Source organism: Syngnathus leptorhynchus, chromosome 11 (assembly GCF_054491065.1).
Source record: "Syngnathus leptorhynchus isolate UIUO chromosome 11, UIUO_Slep, whole genome shotgun sequence".
NCBI lineage: Eukaryota > Metazoa > Chordata > Actinopteri > Syngnathiformes > Syngnathidae > Syngnathus > Syngnathus leptorhynchus.
Genome location: NC_141205.1, coordinates 8,444,194 through 8,462,241, shown reverse-complemented (window position 1 = coordinate 8,462,241; position 18,048 = coordinate 8,444,194). Strand labels below are relative to the sequence as shown.

The following is an 18,048-nucleotide window of genomic DNA, read 5'->3' as shown; positions in this document are numbered from 1 at the left end:
TATTTTGTTACATGTTATGCATGTATGGACAAGTAGTCTTCAGCCGTTGACATCTTTTAATCAGTCAAAAAGTTTGCGGCACAAGTAAATGCTTTATATAGACCACAACTGAATGAGTAAAACGTAAAACAGTCAAATGTATTACCGTCATACTTAAGTTTTAAGACCTAAATTCAAAGCTGCGGCGTAAAAGCAATTTTCCTTTCTTTTGGAAGCAATGTTCTTGACGAACCACTCCCGACCATGCTGGGGGACAGCAAAGATGCACGACAGTAGGCCGACAACGCAAACATAAACATCTTCAACATTCACTTGTTTCGGTCATTCGTGGCAGAAAAGATGTCAAACCGGAGGAATGTGGCGAGAATGTACGAAGACGGACAAAGCCTGTGCTTTGATTCAAGGTCCGACCTCGGATTTTTTTTTTTTTTTTTTCCATGAGGTGACTGCAGCGTTCTTCAACTGTACTGTGCTCTAATTAAAAGTCTCATTTGTTCTCAAGGAGCACTCAAATGTCCGCCAGAACCTCCACAAGTCATTCGCATAACCTGCGAAATGCAGGGTGAATGTCCAAAGTGAGTGCCACAAGGCACTGCAGGCTGGAAAATCAGGCGGATGGAGGAAAAAGACAAAACGGCCATGTGGGAAAATATTTGCGGTGAAGTCTTTAGCTGACAGAATTGACAAGAATCACAATTACTTTGTACAAAGTGAAGCTTCAGCAACTCACTGGCATGACAAGATGTTGCCTACTGAGTTACAATAACAACGGCAACAATGCAAAAACCAGCATAGGAAGATTCAACACTGTAAAAAACAAAATGTGGTTGTTTTTTTTTAATCCTAAAACAATCATTTAAGTTGGAAATACTTGAAGGTATAAATTACTCATATTTATTGCAACAATTAGAACAACAAAGCAAGCAAGCTGTTTGCTCTAAAATAATTTGTTTAGTTGTTTTGTTGCCTTGAAATTTTGAGGAGATCAGACCTTTTTTTTTTTTTACAGTGCAGGGCAGGCAGTGTATGAAGAAATGTTTCCACTTTATTTAGTTTGTGTGTAATTGCAAGCTAATTTATACATCAGCAACATCTAGAGGACTGAAATATAAATTCTTCAATTTATAACGGGGCATCTAAAAATTCCCGAAACTTGGGCTCCTTCAATTGCCCTTCACATTGTCATTTATTGCATTTTTTTTTAATTTTTATAAAATTTGCTTGTGACTTGTATACATCAAATACATGTATTGCTGTCATAATAAAATGCCGTGCCACAGTGAAGCGTCGCTTTCAAAAATGAAGTTGTCACATATTGAAAACATAGAGAGAAGACAGAAAGCTGCTCAGAAGCTACATTCCCCATACAAGAAGCAAATACCTGTTGCTTTGTTATAAATTGATTTAGTTCTTTACCAAACACTTAAATCGACCAACCACTGCACTTAAATCAAACTGGATTGTGAGTATTAAAAAAAAAATAATAATAATTCACGATCATCCCCGCAGCGTTATTGCACGTAGCACTGTATTATTACATCTTCCTGTTAATCAATATTAATGACCGTATTCAATCTTATTTGACTTCGGCAAATGTCTTGTGCTTAATGCTTAATGGAAGCACTTCAAGATAATCTCAGCCGTTTAATTACAAATATTTGGTCAGCCTCATGTGGTCCCGTAATAACAAAAAAAAAAAAAAAGTTTTTTTTTTTAAAATGCTTGCTTTGTAAATTTTAAAGTGTCACAGAGAGGTTGTAAACAGGTCACAATGTGACCACTGATAAAATTTGTACTTCTGGTTGGTCAAAGAACTTTACGATGAAGAAAAGGCAGCAAAAAAGAAGTGTGCCATTTGTCGGAATTGAACTGTAAAGACAATAAATCCATTTTCGCTCAAGTAGATTCTTTTTCCCCATCGTGACATGCGTAAACATTGTATGAAGACTTTTTTTGAATCGCCAGCGTACACACAGCATCAATTCATTTCTGTTATATGCCACAAGTGTTCCAGAGACAAAGAGATAATAAAGAGTTCCACATCATCTCATTTGGCTCCAAATTGTCCAGTCGAGTGCTTGCTTGTTGTCCCGTTAAAGGAAGAGTTCAAGCGAGCCACAAAAAAAAAAAAAAAAAAGTTGATCCAGAAGAAGAGAGACACTTTCTTTGGGTACCTGACCTTCAGTAGACATATCAGCAAATGGCAGCACGTGTCAGTGGTGAAAGAAAGGCAGAATGAGCTGAAGGACAAGAAGGACCTTCATGCAGGGCTGCACAAAATGTGCCCGTCCACACTCTGAAGTATTTTCCTGCAAAGAACAAAATATATGAGTCCATCTTTCAATAAGGTTTTCCATCAATAATATTTCTACTCACTAAGGCACTGAAGTCAAGGCAGGTTGTCGGACCTCTCCGATATCGTGCGTTGCTCAGTACCTCGCAAGGATTCTCCTCCTGGACTGAGGTTTGTTAATTGAGGAAGCTAATGCTAACTTTAATGTGTGTGTGTGTGTGTGTGTGTGTGTGTGTGTGTGTGTGTGTGTGTGTGTGTGTGTGTGTGTGTGTGTGTGTGTGTGTGTGTGTGTGTGTGTGTGTGTGTGTGTGTGTGTGTGTGTGTGTGTGTGTAAGAGTGAGAAAGGATACACTCCGTCTTGACTTGGCTCAGCCTCTCTATCTCACAGGAGCTGCAGGGGAGCGTCTCAGCGACCACAAAGAGGAGGTTGGTGTTTTCTATCCGCTTGGCGTGGAACAACCTGAGACATCCCGAGAAAGCAAGAGAAGGACTTAGATGCGGCCGGCGAGGCAAATTTAAAAAAAAATAACCTACCGGGAGCAGTTGCCACAATCCTGGAGGACGTTGTACGAGTTGGTAGTGTTGGTGAAGAAGAACTGGCTTTGAATGGTCACACAGCTACTTGTCTTTATCTCAAAGGCTTCTGCGAAGATGTCATCTGGAAATAAAAGACATTTTGCAAAATGGGCTTTCATTGGTGTGCCGTTTTTCTTTCGTCAAGGTATTTCCAAGTGCTGCCTCCTCATTCTCTTACACACAAAAAAATAGCAAATATTGGCCTTGTTTTTTGAGGTATCGGGTACTCGTGGAGGCTGCCGATACCAGACATTGATACGTAAAGAAAAAAGATCTGACATGGTTTGTTGTGATCTGTTTTTACAGATGCAAAACGTTGGAAGAATAAAGACTTTTAGATTTTGGCTTTCTAGTATCCAATCAGATTCTTTCGGGGGGGGGGGGGGGGGGGGGTAACATATCACACCCAAACACAAGCACCTTGTTGAAGCCAGCTGATGTGTGCCAATCCATATAGGAGCTGCTGGATCAAAGACCTGAAGAAAAGATCACATTACACCTTGTTAAAAAGTAAAAAAAAAAAAAAAAAAAAAAAAGAAAGCCCCCAATAAAAATAGATGAGAGTCAGACAGAGACGCTGAGAGACAGCTGACTCTTTTGCAGTTTCATGCATTGAAGTCTTGAGACAGTTGAGATTGCTGGAAAGGGCAAGCCGTTGACGTGTTAGCTGATGTGACCTTGGAGACAATATGGAAAATGGCAACCAGCACTAAAGGTGGTCTTGAGCCAGATTCCCCTCCCAGCTGATTGTGTTGAATTTTGGCATAAAGGGATTTCAATGACAATAAATAAATAGATAAATAAATAAATGTATGAATGAACAAACAAACAAATAAATAAATAAATAAATAAATAAATAAATAAATAAATAAATAAATACATCTCACCAGGCCACTGTGGACGTCCACCAAGCCAAGCTGAGGATGTCGGCAATGGAAGGCTGCAGAAAGCATTAAGTGGTTAAGTGGGCTGGTTGGACGCATCCTCAGTACAGACAACGAACGCTTCCAATAACAAACATGTCACACATACGCTATCCATAAAATATCATTTCAAACAGGCTAAATCTAGCTCCTCCCTGACACAAAAATTGAGTCACAACAGTACTTATTTGGTACTTTCAGATTTAGGTAGAGCTTTGATGACATCTTGTGGCATCTTAGTGGTTTACATCAGGCGCACAAAAAATGTGACTAGATGAAAAAAAAAAAAAGCAGAAGACTCCGTCTCACCACAAAGAAGCGTCTAGGTGCCGCCCCAGTGTGGCTGCTGCTGACCGGCTCGCATGCTGTCTGAAAGTGAAAAGTCTGTTGGCGGTTGAAGATCGAGTTGTTGTAAAGCGCGTGCATCAAGTATGGGTCCACGTCTCCGAAAAATAGTCCGATCTGTGGAAAAACAAAACAAGGCCATGAGAGACAGCTGATATGACTCATGCTGCTCATCCATTTTGATTTTTGATTTGAATTTCCCTTCAGACCTGTTACACCAAGGGACTGACCTTTTTCCAATGATCTCTTTGATTAGACATAACCAGGAAGCCACCATCATCAATGAGATAGCAAAGGAGATCCTGCAGGCAACACAGATTTTATTGTCATGATGTAATGACAACATATCAGCTCATCAGATTCTTTCTTCTGTGGCTTACGTCAGTGTTGACCTCGCAGTCCATCTCACAGCTCCTGGATGGTCCGCACTGTGTGACAAAATGAGACCATCAGATGGTGATAGTAAGTTAATAACGTTTAAGTTGTTGTACCTTGTGTGAGCCTTGCCGGCTGTCTGACACATTACTGGCCAGGATCTTGAACTTGTCCACCCACGCTTCCAGGTCCAGCTTGACTCCCACCACTAAAAGTCACAACAAGCCAGAGAGGTCAAAGCAGGGCAACAGCCTTTTGAAGAAACAAATGTTGTCTTTTTTTTCTTTACCTGCAGGTTTGAGAAGTTTTCCTCCTAAATTAACTTCCACAGCTGAACTAACCAGGATTCCAACTGTACCATTTTCTGGTCCTAACATGTCATCTAAAGCTGTTCAGAAACAAAAAACACAGATTTACAAAAAACAAAATTATGAGTCTAATTTATTAAATACAATTTTTATTATTAAATTATTATTTTGTCCGTTAGGGGGCAGTAGAACCAAAGATAATCAAATAGCTGAGTCATTTGGTTTTGAATACATATTCTGTCACAAAAATCTACATTGAAAAAAAATCTTGAAATGCTCTCACAGTCTCTTGCCGGAACTCGAAACATGTAACCTTTATTGTCAAGGCTTCTTCTGTAATAGTTTGAATTGAAAGGTTCCGGGTCCTCGTCCCATAACTCTGCGGCTCTTTATACAAAGAAAAAGAAGCATTTATTGATTTCAAGTGTGAGATGAGAATTTGTTTGCATAATATTCATAATTGAATTTGTTGAACTCACAAGTTGGGGAACACTCGCGTTATGCCTCCATCAGTGGACGCAAAGACAGCCAGGAAGCCATACCTGTAGCACAGCATCAAGATTACTCAATAAATTCCTCATCTCATCTCTGTTTAACGTGCACTCACGAAGCCAGATCCTTGTTCTTCCACACGCGTGACGCTAGCTGTCCAATAATCCTAGAATCCAATATCAGGTTGTGTATGAGTCCTTGGTCACCTTGAAATTGGGGGGGGGAAAAAAACATTTTAACATGTCCCTTTCATAGTGATGGATGACAAATTGTGCAACATACACTCATCTGATTCAGGAGAAATGTCCAGCATAAGCGAGAGAAAATTTTGCAAAAATTCTGTGTTGTTATTGGCGAGCTCCAGACGCTTGCAATATTCTCTGCGTGAAGGATAGAATATGTTAGAATGTCTTATTTAAAGCTAAAAGGGGAAAAAAAATGAAGAAAAATGTCACCTTGGAGCAAGAAAGACGTGTCCCGAAGATTCAAAGGAGCTCGGCAATAACGACTGCATATCTGCACCGTGCAAAATGTATTATTATTTTTTTTTATCTCTGCATAAAATTCTTTGACGGTGTTGCCTTCGGTTACTTACACTGAAGTTGAAGCATCACATCGCTGAGGTCTGCCTGGATGTAGTATTCATTGTAGGGAGGCAGTACCAGCCCCAGACTGCAGGGCGGCGTGAAGGAGAAGATACACCAGGGCCAAAATTCAATTGTTGTGATGTGAAGTTCAAAAAATGAGAGCTCACCTGTAATCTGTCCCATTGACAGGAGTCCAGGTGTAACCTCTGTACACCTCATCAATATATTGCTATGATAAAACAAAAAGCATGTTATTTCCTGTAGGCTAAAATATTTTGAAAATTCAGTCAAACTGGAGAACGTTTGTGTGGCTACCGAAGTGTGTGATGGCTTTAGAATGAAAATAAACGGGTTATTTTTAGCACAGAGATTTTACTTGCCTCATCAACTGACTTGATAAGAGTTTTGATCTGCATGTCCCCCGGTCGTCCATCAATCATCTGTCGGCGGATCTAGAGCACAAAAAAAAAGCAAAACATAATGAAGCTTGTCACCTGGGGCGTCATGAAATGCAAACAAAATGCTTGGGTCGATTCGCGGCCAACCGTGATGCTCACTGGCGTGGTTATAAATTGAAACACGAGTCGGATGAAGGCAAAGAGGACAGAAAGCTTTTTTGGTGTACTAAGTGCTAAGTTTGCTCACCTCCTCTTTATTGATGTCCTCTACTTCTGCATCCAAAAAGTCCAGTGTTACGGGTTCTGGGAGATGCACCAGCTTAGTAGACGTAAAAAAAAAATGTTGAATATTAAATAGCGTGTCTGCAAAATCCTTTTCTGGGTTCTACATCACCTTGGGCAGCAGATTGGGATGAAGCAGAAGATATCCATTCGGGTCAATTGCAAAGATGTAACCATTGGCTCCGAGCTGATGAGGAAACAAGAACGTTAAGTCAGGTGGAAGATAAAATAGAAAAAAATGAAATTAAAATAAAATGTCATACACTATACTGTGGCGTCAGGCGCTTGATCTCATCCAGATGCACGTCGACTCCCATCACACCTAAAATCAGTTGGTTCTGAAAGTGCAAGCGTCATCAATCACATTTGGCACAAAACCTTTCAACAAAAAAATAAATAGACTGATTTTCTTTCTACTATGTGTGAATATAAAAAGAATGAACACGTCTCATTGCTAGAATTTTCTTACCTGTAGTTTTCCATCCATTGTGCGATTAAATACTGGCAAAGTCCCGGTTACCACCATCCCAAGACCCTGCGCAGACCATAAGACAAAGGTCCAAAAAAATGTTTCAATTATAAGTACAACTTAACTGTGTATTTAAAAGTTGCTCAAAACTGTTTCATGTTGTTAACGCTGGATCGACTTAATATTGTTGTGTTAAACTAGCACAAATCAACAACAGTGTGAGAGAATATAGCTGAAAAAAATAGACATGCCCTCTTGTGTAACACTTCTCAATGTCAATCAAAACCATCTTTTTTTTTTCTTTTTTTTAATCGGGCTTGTATTGGATTTCCAATGCAATAAAGACACCAGTGAGTGTGATTCATTCAACCTCACCAAGGCATCCTGGTAAACATTGGTCCACTGGACCTGCTTGGCCTCGTCACCTGCAAGAACCATGGGACGTCCCAAAACATCCAGATACTCCTGACAGACCAAAAAAAAAAAATAATTCAGCTGGGTGTGCAGTAACTTTGGAACACACTTAGATGTTAATGTGTGTGTGCGAGTGTTTTTGAGCATGGGAACCACCTGTGTGTTAATCCTTATGGCACAGAGGGAACGGATCTCAAAATAGTACCCTGGTGACAGAACGGAAAAATACGTAATGCTTTGGGCAATGGCATTTAACCCAACCAACATGAAAACCCAACAGTGACACTCACCTTTATTTGTGCATGCGATCCACTGTAAGGGTGTGACATCATAGTTATGCTGGCCCACGGAAAAGGTGAAAACTCGAACCTTTACGTGAATAAAACGTAATTCAGCTAAGCAAACTCAAGTGTGACGGAGAAACAATGAGGAGGAACCACTGACCGTTTTGTTGGGCCAGTTGTACTGCATGAAGACATCCTGAGCTCGGTCTTCTCCTCCATCCGTGAAAAGCATGATGATTTTATTGCAGTTGGCCCGTGGCACGTTTGTTTTCTGAAAAAAAAATATTTACACCAACTTGTTAGAAGATAAAAAGTATAAATATGGATTTTTTTTTTTTTTTAAATGTGTTCTATTCAATCTATGTCACTTGCATTTAAGAGCTGATTGAAGGCAAAATGAAATCCAGACTTGTAGTCAGTGGTTCCTTTGGCCTGCATCTGCTGCACGGCTTCTTTAAAGATCTTCTTGTTGCGCACGTTGGCCTGGACCAGATGTTTGAAGCAAGGAACCACTGCCTCGGCTTTCTCACTGAACTAAAACACGGCAGCGCAGTTGACATCAATGCTCGAAAGGTAATCATGATGATGATGATGAACAGACACCGACCCGGGCCACGTTGACGTAATCATCATCAGACAAAGTGTCCAGCATCTCCATCACGGATGCCTTGATCAGCTTAAGTGTGAGTCCACTGACACTGCCGCTCCTGGAAGAGAGAAAACACGATGCCCAACTTGACGATAAAGTCTGCTAGCTTAATCATTACACATACTAATAGGGAGAAAAAAAACATAAACAAGCTAACAAATCGCATTTTATTATTTTATTAAAAGCAGCATATACACAAATGGTGCAGCAACACATGCAAACAGACAATCAGTCCCAGGCTTATATCATTTATTCGATATATAGTCAATTAGAGTGGTTGTGTGATATACAGTTGAATTATTTACTTATGTTACTACGATATAATTTTATACATTTTAATAGAGTGAAATATCCCTTTTAAATCAATTATTACAAAAATATTTTTAAGGGGAATGAATTAATGCCATTTCTATTGATTTCAATGAGGAAATAGGATTTGAGTCCTCACCGAATGAATCAATCTTAAGGATAGAGTTTTTAGAAGAGTATGCAAAACTTACACATCGACAAGAATGACCATGTCTTTGGGGGAGGAAGCACCCTGGATGTACCTGTGGCGGAAGAGAAGAAAGCGTAAACCTTCCCCAAATGTATTGAAAGTCAGAGGTAATTTACCAGGGTCTCCTCCTGACATCATACAGGTCAATTTTATCAGGGGCTTTCCATGGGGTGGCTGCAAAGAGCAAAAATCCAAACAGAAAGCTTGAATGTCTGGCTTCATTTTACACTAGTGACATCATGACAGCTTTAGAAATCTACCAGGGTAGTAGCGCGTCACCCCGGTGGCGCTGCCAAACGCTTGCCACAGTAATGACGGATCCTCCCGACTGTTCTCCATGAATACTTTCTCCAGCGCTTGCGTCCAGTTGAGCTCGTTGAGAATGACCGGAGCTGATGGGAAAAGACACATTTTGGAATAAAAGCCATATGGACCTCCAAAATGTGAATTCCACTTGCCTCCTTTATAAATGTCTGTGGGAATCTGAACAGCCGTGTAGGAGTAGTTGACATTGTTTTTGAAATTGGGGTCGTACACAAACTCCAATTTGATGTGGGAAGGATTGTCCACTTCACTCTCTCCATCCATGGAATACTGTGATAATATAAAGAAAAAAAAAATATTAGTACAGTTCAGTTGTATTTCATTTTCAAATGCAATAAATTTGAATTTAATATAGAGGAGTTTTTAACAGTTGTTTTTAAATAAATAAAGTAGAAAATTACTTACATGATCAAGCTCTGCCTTAGAGTCATAATAAGCCATGTCCAGCTCCTAGTGACACACGTGTATTCTATTATATTTTTTGTAAAGCACTTTCATTTTTTCCATGATTTTCAGACCAATATTTGTTCAAGTATCGCAGCGTTCTCACCGATACCAAGTACCGATCCCGCTAGCACTTGACAACACAATTTCAATCAATACAATCACAATTAAATGTAAACAAAGACCTTTCTGCATTTCTGAATGAATGAATGAATGAACAAATGAATCCTTTTTAACGTGTGATTTTTTTTTTTGCCTTTACTATCATTTCCTGGTATCAGCATCTTTTACAAAAACTCGATACCTTGCAAAAAGGCTTGAATTATATTTTGTATCAGTACTCGCCTGTCCCTATATTTAAATGACCAGATAAAAATAAATCATTGTGAGGAGTGATAAAAGCCTTGACAACAAAGTGTTTCAAATCAGTGAGCGTTTGCTGCTTAATGCTGCACATGATGAATCGGGCTCAGGCAAAGTATTGCCATCTGTTACTGTCATTTTTTTTTTTTCCTGAGCCCTAACATACTTTAGAATAAGCATGGCATCTTCTCAGAGGCTGATATGTTCCTATTTTCAGACCACATTTGAGCTCTGAAGATTTTTTTTTTTTTTTCGGAGCCTTTTAGCAGCAGCAGTGCATGAACCATCAGAGAGTGTCAGTCACACATAAAAGATCGTGTACATGAATAGATACTGCAAAAAATGATCTATATCGAAAGTTGCTTGCAGGCAAAAGGAGCTGAATTGAATAAGAAGAATTCCAAGTCGAAGAAGAAAGTTCTGCTGTTGTTCTTTTACATCGTTTGCAACCTTCATTGTGCTCAAGCACAAAATATAGAACATGAATAGAAAAATGATGATGACGTTTGTCTCAGTTGACTCACAAATGTACATTTGGGGTTTTAAATTCAACTTTACCTTGATGCCATCCTGCCAAGTATGCTCGAGCTGAAGCCGTTCGGCCTCAGTGGCCAACCTCTACGGAAGCACACAGAAATGATGATGAATTAGATGAGCACCAAAATGAGAAATACAATTAAAATCTTAAATTCCAAATAGCAAAATTCTCAATTTTTGGGATAAAACAATGTGTCAGGAGGATTTGATCAATTTTAATTTTATATTATAATTTTATAATATACTTTATAAAAGTCAGTGACTTACTTCGAGAGCTTTGCGCTTCTTCGCCAGAAGTTTCTCGATATCCGAGGCCGCCTTCTCCACGATCTTTCGAGGTTGGTTCTTCACCAGACTAAAACTTCTTCTTTCTTCATTGTATATCTACAAAGCATTTTGGCAAGGTAGAATTACAACAAGACTGGCGCATACTATATTCTATTATTCATAAATAGATCAACTTTAATATTGAAGCTTGAGGATTTGCACCACAAAGCTTCTTTATAGTTTAAATTCACAAGGCACAGGAAGTCGCTCCTTTTCATCTTGTCTCTTCACACACGTTCTTTGAAGCAATTGTCACAGAGGAATCACATTCCTGCAGATTCTATTTCGGATTGTTATTTAGACATTACGTTTAACCATTTAACGCTGCTACCTCGCTAGAACAATGTGACAAGGAGCAAGCCACTGCCACCTACTGTAGCGGATGTGTAATTACACTTTATTTGAGCTAAATTCTCTTCCTGTCTCTTCCGGCCCGCTGACGCTAAAAATAAATTTAACAGCCCTGATTGGCTGGGTAATGCAGTAGAGGAATTTTGCAAAGCAATTGTTTGGGAAAACCTCCTCGTGATCATTGTCTGTAGCAGTATGAGCATGAAGGCATAATTGGGGTCCAAGTGCATCTTCCATCCAGGCTTTGGTGCAGGCTGCAGGCTGACCATCTGCTCAGTGTGACACAAACAGAGAGGGCATGTGCCCACGCTCACACACACACATCTTCCCCGAGCTCATCTCGCCCTCCCTCGCTTCCGCTGATCCACGCTCCACGGTGCCAGGACGGCAGCCTCTTCCAGCCCGGTTGTCACCACGATGACACCAATGATCATATCACGGGGATTCAGGAAGAAAATCCGGGTTTAGTCGTGCGGCGTAACCAAAGAAAGAAATCATGCGAGCGTTGAAAATTGAAATTTCATGGTTGCGTATTTGGCTTGTCCTTCCGCAATGCTTATTTGAGAAGATGGTCCCATAAGAACATGAGATGAAGAGTCAGGAGGTATTCATGGATCAGTGCCTGTTTTTTTTTTTTTTTTCTTTGGCATTTTCTGTCTCATTGAGACACAGGACTGTATTCAAAAGAAGGATTAATAAGGGCTGTTAGAGAGAGCAACATAAAATGAAAATCGAGCTGAATGCTCCCCTTGTGATCAAGTCAACAACATCTAGAGAACTGGATTTTAGCTGTTCTAAGTTTATAGGCAAACTAGACACGGCTCGCTCTGTTCTTTAATCCGGCCCACCAAGCATTTTCATGAGTCCTATAAAATTAGTTTGGTTTTTTTTTTTTTTATGTATTTTTCACAAATTCATCCAAGGTTCTTAAATCACGTTTTTTAATATCATGGCTATGCAGTAGTTTTTGCGTCGGCCCGAAATTCTTCCTCATACTTTGGTCTATGGAAAATTGATAAAACATTGCATTTTTAAAACGTTTCAAAAAGCTTTTACAAAGGTTTGTCTGCAAAACCACAGTGCAACATTATTATATTAATGGATGTTTATGGCTCTGCTAAGAAAGAGACTAAAAGCTTGCTGTCATGATGTTGCACATGTGATTTGCACTTTTTTTTTTTTTTTTGCAAACTGCTCGGTGCACGTCTTGTGGGCTTAATGTATCCTGAATGAGCTGAATTAATAAAAAAAAAAAAAAAAAAAAAAAGAGAGAGCTCAAGGATGACACTCACCCCTTTCAGATGCTGAGCTCCACTGATGTGCTGAAAGACTCTGTCAATCTCCTGCTCGATGCGTCTCGCCCAGTGCATTATCCTGCAGATAAACATCACAGCAAAGCCTGACTGTAGTTTCCGCTCTATCCATATAACTCTATTACCTGCACGTGCAGAAAAGACTTTCATACACATTGGACTGCTCGACTGGTATATGAACTCACATGGAAGAGGAAAAAGTAATCATATAAATAAAGATGTATTTTTTTTTTTACAAGTATCACATTTCAATCACTTTTGCTGAACATTCTTATGATTTACCCCAATTTATTCAGAAAGTTCTCACTTGACCAGAAAAATGCAAATTTGAAATGCAAGCTCCATCTGATCACATTTTGTCACTGATTTGGGTTGCATTTTTTTTGCAGGAGCAGCGTGTTGTGATCATTTGAGTCGTGGCTGTGAGAGAACAGCCAGTCGACTCCATGTGATCATGGAGACCTGCCAAAATGAGCCCAGAGTTAAAAAAGACAAATGTTTATATAAGACATTATTTAACAAATGAGCATCCAAGAGCAAGAGTGCCTCCAAAATTAGACACACTTATCAAAATATCTCCCCGCAAGTGTCAGGTAGGATATTTTTGAAATCCGACTTCGGGTGAAATTTGAAGAAAAACAGCTTACGATTACAAAATAGAATGAAATCACCAGAGGAAAAACAAAACAAAACAGGAAGGTCAATCTGCTCTCAATCCCTTTTTTTTTCAAGAACACATCAAAAAGGAAAAAAAAAATCACAAGCTCAATGACAGCTGTTTGAATACAAATTGGCAGCAAGTTAATAATACAGGACAAATGGCAGCATTATACTTATTTCTCCTTTCTTACAGTCATGAATGTTCTGTTCTGTGCTCCTGTGTGGCGTTTCTATGTTCTTCCCGTGTATGCGTGGGTTTTCTCTGGACGCTCATCCTCCCACGTTCTAAAAACATGCATGTATGCTTATTCCAAATTGTCTTTAGACGTGACTGTGAATGAATGGCAATTTGTCTGTCGATATAAAATGGATCCAAATGTGAATCAGAAAATTCCCACTTTAAAAAATTATTTTGAACTCAAATAAAACACACAACAATTCAACATAGCCTTCAAAAAATGTCATGATATTTTTACAAAGTAGCTGTAAAGGTTTGAAAAATGTGGGTGGAGCTACTGTTTATCAGGAAGTGGAGAAATAATCAAAAAGAGCGACTAATGCTCATGTAATCATGAATAAATAAAAGAGTAGTTACTGATGAGAGCAGCTTTCAGCGTTAATGAGGAATACACGATGAAGCGCAAAGTCAGCGCTCGATTGCCAGATATTGATGAACTAGCCACTGTCTAATGATTCATTAATTAAGTAAATCTTTCCTCTCATGTAGCGTTATCCTCCACTGAATTGTTCTCCATTCTGCACTGTAACTTATATAAAGATCAATTTCTGTCCCTTTGGGTGTCATTTTTCACAATGGCTAATTACTGAACTCCGTTTGTACTTCTTGCACTTTTTCCAAGGTGTCTTCAGGCTGTAAATGTATCAGACTACAAAAGAAGAATCAATCGCTGTAGTATGAGTCACTCAGGAAATACTGTAAAGTGAATATAAGCCCAAAGATGTGCAGAGTGAGAACGACGTAGCACTCGGTCATAGTTAGTCATAAGGAATAACAATTTACAAAGTAGTAAGCAATTATTATTTGAGGTCACAATTCGAACTTCAGATATTTTCCTCATTCAAATTTGGCAGAGTTGTGACATTTTCATTTTACAGGGATTTCCTTACACTGCTTACTAAGTGATTAACGAGAAATCACTATTTAAAATTTTTTTACAGCGCATATATGATGCCCCCCTACCCAAAAAAAACCTATAAATTTAAAGCTGCAAAGACGTCTGACTGTTTATAAGACAATCTATCACAACAGGAGGATTTTACAAGGATGACTAATCCTCTGTGCTGCAGTATCTATTCTTAATTAGAAAGGGATGTTGTTCTTAAGCGTGGGCCACTCTGCTTCATCAAGCCAACATGGAAGGAGAGATCAGGGCTAGAGGGCCATCTGAGCAAAAAAAAATCAGCCCTCATGAGGTAGAAGAGGAATGAGAAGTGCACCTATTTGAAATAATTCAATTGATCATGAAATTAACGCACTCACACACTTGCCGGAGCTCCAAAGCTAGAATTACAAACATGCCCTTGCTATCCAACTGAGACAGGTCAGGAGATGAGTGGACCATCTGGATTTTCTCCCACAGAAGAGCCTGATTGCAAACCACTAAAAAAAAAGGGGGGGGGGGGTGTTAATGCTCAAGTTGAGGACCAGCTGTACTGGACCAGCGAGAGGTAAAAGGTTATAAGTTTAAAGCACAGCATCGGTGTAAAGAAGGAAGGAAAATGCTCACATTGCTTACATACTGCAGGAACACACACATATTTACCAAGGTCGCATTTAAGAGTTGTTGGGGGCCCGCATTTTTTTTTGGGGGGGGGGGGGGGGGGTCACTAAGATTTTTGAAATTGAGAACAACTTCTTGGGTACAGAGTTTACACACTTCTTAAATTTGCTCAAATTGCATTGTATTGGCATGACTATATTTACACAAATGTAAATTTCATTCAAAGGCAATTGCAAGAAAAAAGTTGGATGTAGATCGCAGGTACATGTAAGTGGCACAGTAATAACACAAAGAAATGGAGAAGCTTTTCATAGAGCTATTTTGAGAACGGGCCAGCAGGCAACTCAAGTGGGCCTTTGGGGGCTTGTAAGTTACTCATGGGCACCATGTTAGTGATGCCGGCCGTAAACCAACAAGCAGAAAGAAGATAAAGTGTATATTCTTTAACGTTTGACATCGGCGTTAATCCTGATTCTGTCTTTCTAAGATTCTGAGGACAAGCGCAACAAATATCTTATTGTTCTTCTCGAACAAAAATGATACTGTGCTATGTTGTAATAAAAAAAATAAAAAAAAAGTCACAGTCTCGCTCATAGACCCAATCACACAATTTTCATGGGCGGGTCACATTCCACCACTTTAACTTCAGTACACACAAAAAAAATACAAAAGAAACTCTGAAATAGCAACCACAGCTCTTCAACCTATCCAAATCCAATTTTCAAACCAATCTGCTGGGTCAAAATATAAGCAACCTTTAGATACGGATACACAAAAACACCAACAAGTCCAATCATGGAAAAACAACTGTCTTATACTTTGAAATGTGAATATAATGTTTTTAAGCACAAGTGATGGAAATGCAAAAAAAGTGCTTATAATTCAATGTTTCAAATGTAAGACCAGTCTCTCACACACTCCGGCACATACACGCGCACGCGCGCACACATGCACGGATGAACGCACGCACAGGCGCGCGCGCATACACACACAACACACACACACACACAGCACTGCTGTAATCAACAGAACACATTACATAACATCCTCAGGCATGTGTTTTGTGCCAAGGAGGCGGACAAGCCCCAAAGTTGCTCCACGGCTTACGTGTACTGCTGTGGGAAGGTGAGCCCATCGGAACCAGGCCACGCCGCGCTCCCGAGCATCAAGATGATCTGCAGAGATACCAATCGGACGTCGCTGAAACACCTCCCGCCCCTCGCCATCTTCCATTCAAATGAGCTGGGCGACGCTTGGATGAATGGATGCGAGCGAGAATGAAAAGAAAAAACAAACAAAGGGAAAGGAAGGACTAAGGGGAGCTAGTCCGGGCTGTCGAGCTGACCGGTGTCCGGCTCAGTTTGGGGACGAGTTCATCTTCGCGTCTTCAAGAGTGGACGCGGGGGAGGAGGAAGCCTTTGGCCGTGAAGGCATCGCGGGCGATGGGAGATGCACTACAGTAGAATGCAGCTGCCAAGACACTGCAGAGTCTTTTGCTCCCCGCTCACACATACATACACGCTGCCTCCTCCTTCTTTTCCTCCAAAACACGCACATACACACACGCACAAGCCGGCGCGTCCACGACACCCTCGCTCCTCACTGGACGGACGAGAAAGCGCGTTCACGTTCACCAGGCAACAGCGAAGCATCAAGTTGAGGCTTTATTTATAACTACAGGGCCACGTGGGGTTTGCATAAATTAAGCTTCTTTTTTCTTCTTTTTTTTTTACCCCCCCTTCCCATGGGAGAGCTGCAACGAGGAGCATCTGGCTGCCAGAAGTCAGTGAACGCAACACAAGTTTCAATTGTGATTATCACTGTCAGACGGGGAAAAAAAGTGAACAATATTGTTTACTATTGTTGTTTTTCCAGTCAAGGTCCATCAGGGTTTTCTGTTATCCTGAACACTGACTTCACATTGCCTTTAGTCATGGATTTTCTATTGAAGAGGCATATTTATAAGGCTTTACAGTGTTCATGAATATAGATTAGACAGCAGCAATGGCTGGCCTGACGGAGGTTCAGGCTGCATGATTATTAGGCCTATAGAGTGAAATATTGTGATGCAGAGGCTGGGATCTCGCTAACCATGCCGAATCAGCACAAACAGAGCGTGGAAATCAGCCTGTAAGACCTCACGATGATGTACATGACACTGGAGTATTTGCCAGATATTTGCTTCTTTTGTGTGAGTAAAGGAAATTAAGGGGAATCAATGATCAAATGCAACATGCTAAAGTTGACATACAATTTACATGGGGCTTACACTTTCTAGGTGAGGGAGGCAAGAGGAAGAATATTAATATCATTAGTTATTGTCTTCCAATGTGTTAGTGGTACAAAAGAATTGGTAGCTGTGATGTAGCATTGTTGTTCTAGTGATGCATGCACACCAGCCCAGTTTCGCTTCTGGCTTATCGAAACTGCCGGCAGCCTTTATTATAAATTACGTTGAATTCATGTATGGGATTTCACAGTTTTATATTAATATTTTTGTGGGACTATGTATTTGAGATTTATTTCTACATAGGCCTGTGGACATTTGAATGCAGCAACTGCATGACATTTCATAGAGTTGTTGTTGGTGCCGTGGCATGGCACAGCGGGCCATCGCAGTAGAACGAAATGCCACTCAGTTGGAAGACTTACAGTATGATAAGCAGATATGATACGAGTTAAAGTCAACGCACCTTACTTTATTTTTGTATAATATTTTTCTGACTCTTTCATCCTAATATATCATTATCATATCATTAAAGGTCACTTGTGCATGGCTATTTTTTATTTTTATTTTTTTAGAAGTGCGTATGAACTGTTGGCCATTTGCTTCTCAGTTTCAAACAGGTTGGTGACCTTATTTTTATGTATTTGACACAAAGCCAATAACTGCACCTCTCTTTTGCCCGCTTGAGGAGGACGGATGCGAGTTCAGCTTTAAGTCACGTCCCCGATGGCTCCCCCGCGTGCTAATACAGCTGTCATGTCCTGGGGAGAGCCGAGACTAATTACTGACTGCGCAGCCTTCCTGCCAGTTTTCCTTGGAGAGACAAACGCGGTTAATTGGACGAGCTCACAAAAGGGAGCTGAACT

The 18,048-nt window shown here is 40.1% G+C and overlaps 1 protein-coding gene across 1 annotated transcript; it reads right to left on the bottom strand.

The window, feature by feature from the left end:
- Positions 1-108: 108 nt before the first annotated feature.
- Positions 109-16,259, bottom strand: cacna2d2b (calcium channel, voltage-dependent, alpha 2/delta subunit 2b). Its single transcript, XM_085923441.1, has 38 exons — positions 16,063-16,259; positions 12,533-12,614; positions 10,830-10,946; positions 10,584-10,643; positions 9,624-9,668; positions 9,353-9,488; positions 9,155-9,286; positions 9,011-9,068; positions 8,896-8,946; positions 8,354-8,453; positions 8,119-8,280; positions 7,907-8,017; positions 7,753-7,831; positions 7,619-7,668; positions 7,424-7,513; positions 7,049-7,114; positions 6,843-6,917; positions 6,692-6,766; positions 6,545-6,616; positions 6,280-6,351; positions 6,067-6,128; positions 5,908-5,984; positions 5,768-5,828; positions 5,595-5,692; positions 5,428-5,518; positions 5,300-5,362; positions 5,104-5,207; positions 4,802-4,900; positions 4,629-4,720; positions 4,518-4,565; positions 4,368-4,439; positions 4,102-4,254; positions 3,757-3,809; positions 3,290-3,345; positions 2,828-2,951; positions 2,644-2,753; positions 2,377-2,459; positions 109-2,309 (listed from the first exon to the last, which is right to left on the bottom strand). The coding sequence occupies exons 1-38, from the start codon at positions 16,179-16,181 to the stop codon at positions 2,214-2,216; spliced, it is 3,294 nt and encodes a 1,097-aa protein (XP_085779567.1). The 5' UTR covers positions 16,182-16,259; the 3' UTR covers positions 109-2,213.
- Between the last annotated feature and the right edge of the window lie 1,789 nt (positions 16,260-18,048).

Bases quoted from the DNA above. Each gene is read 5' to 3' on its own strand.
- cacna2d2b (XM_085923441.1), bottom strand. From the start codon at position 16,181: ATGGCGAGGGGCGGGAGGTGTTTCAGCGACGTCCGATTGGTATCTCTG. The intron at 9,669-10,583 runs GTAAAGTTGAAT...GTGTGTCACTAG, and splicing joins CTTGGCAGGATGGCATCAAG to GAGCTGGACATGGCTTATTA. The intron at 6,918-7,048 runs GTAAGAAAATTC...TTGCACTTTCAG, and splicing joins CAATGGATGGAAAACTACAG to AACCAACTGATTTTAGGTGT.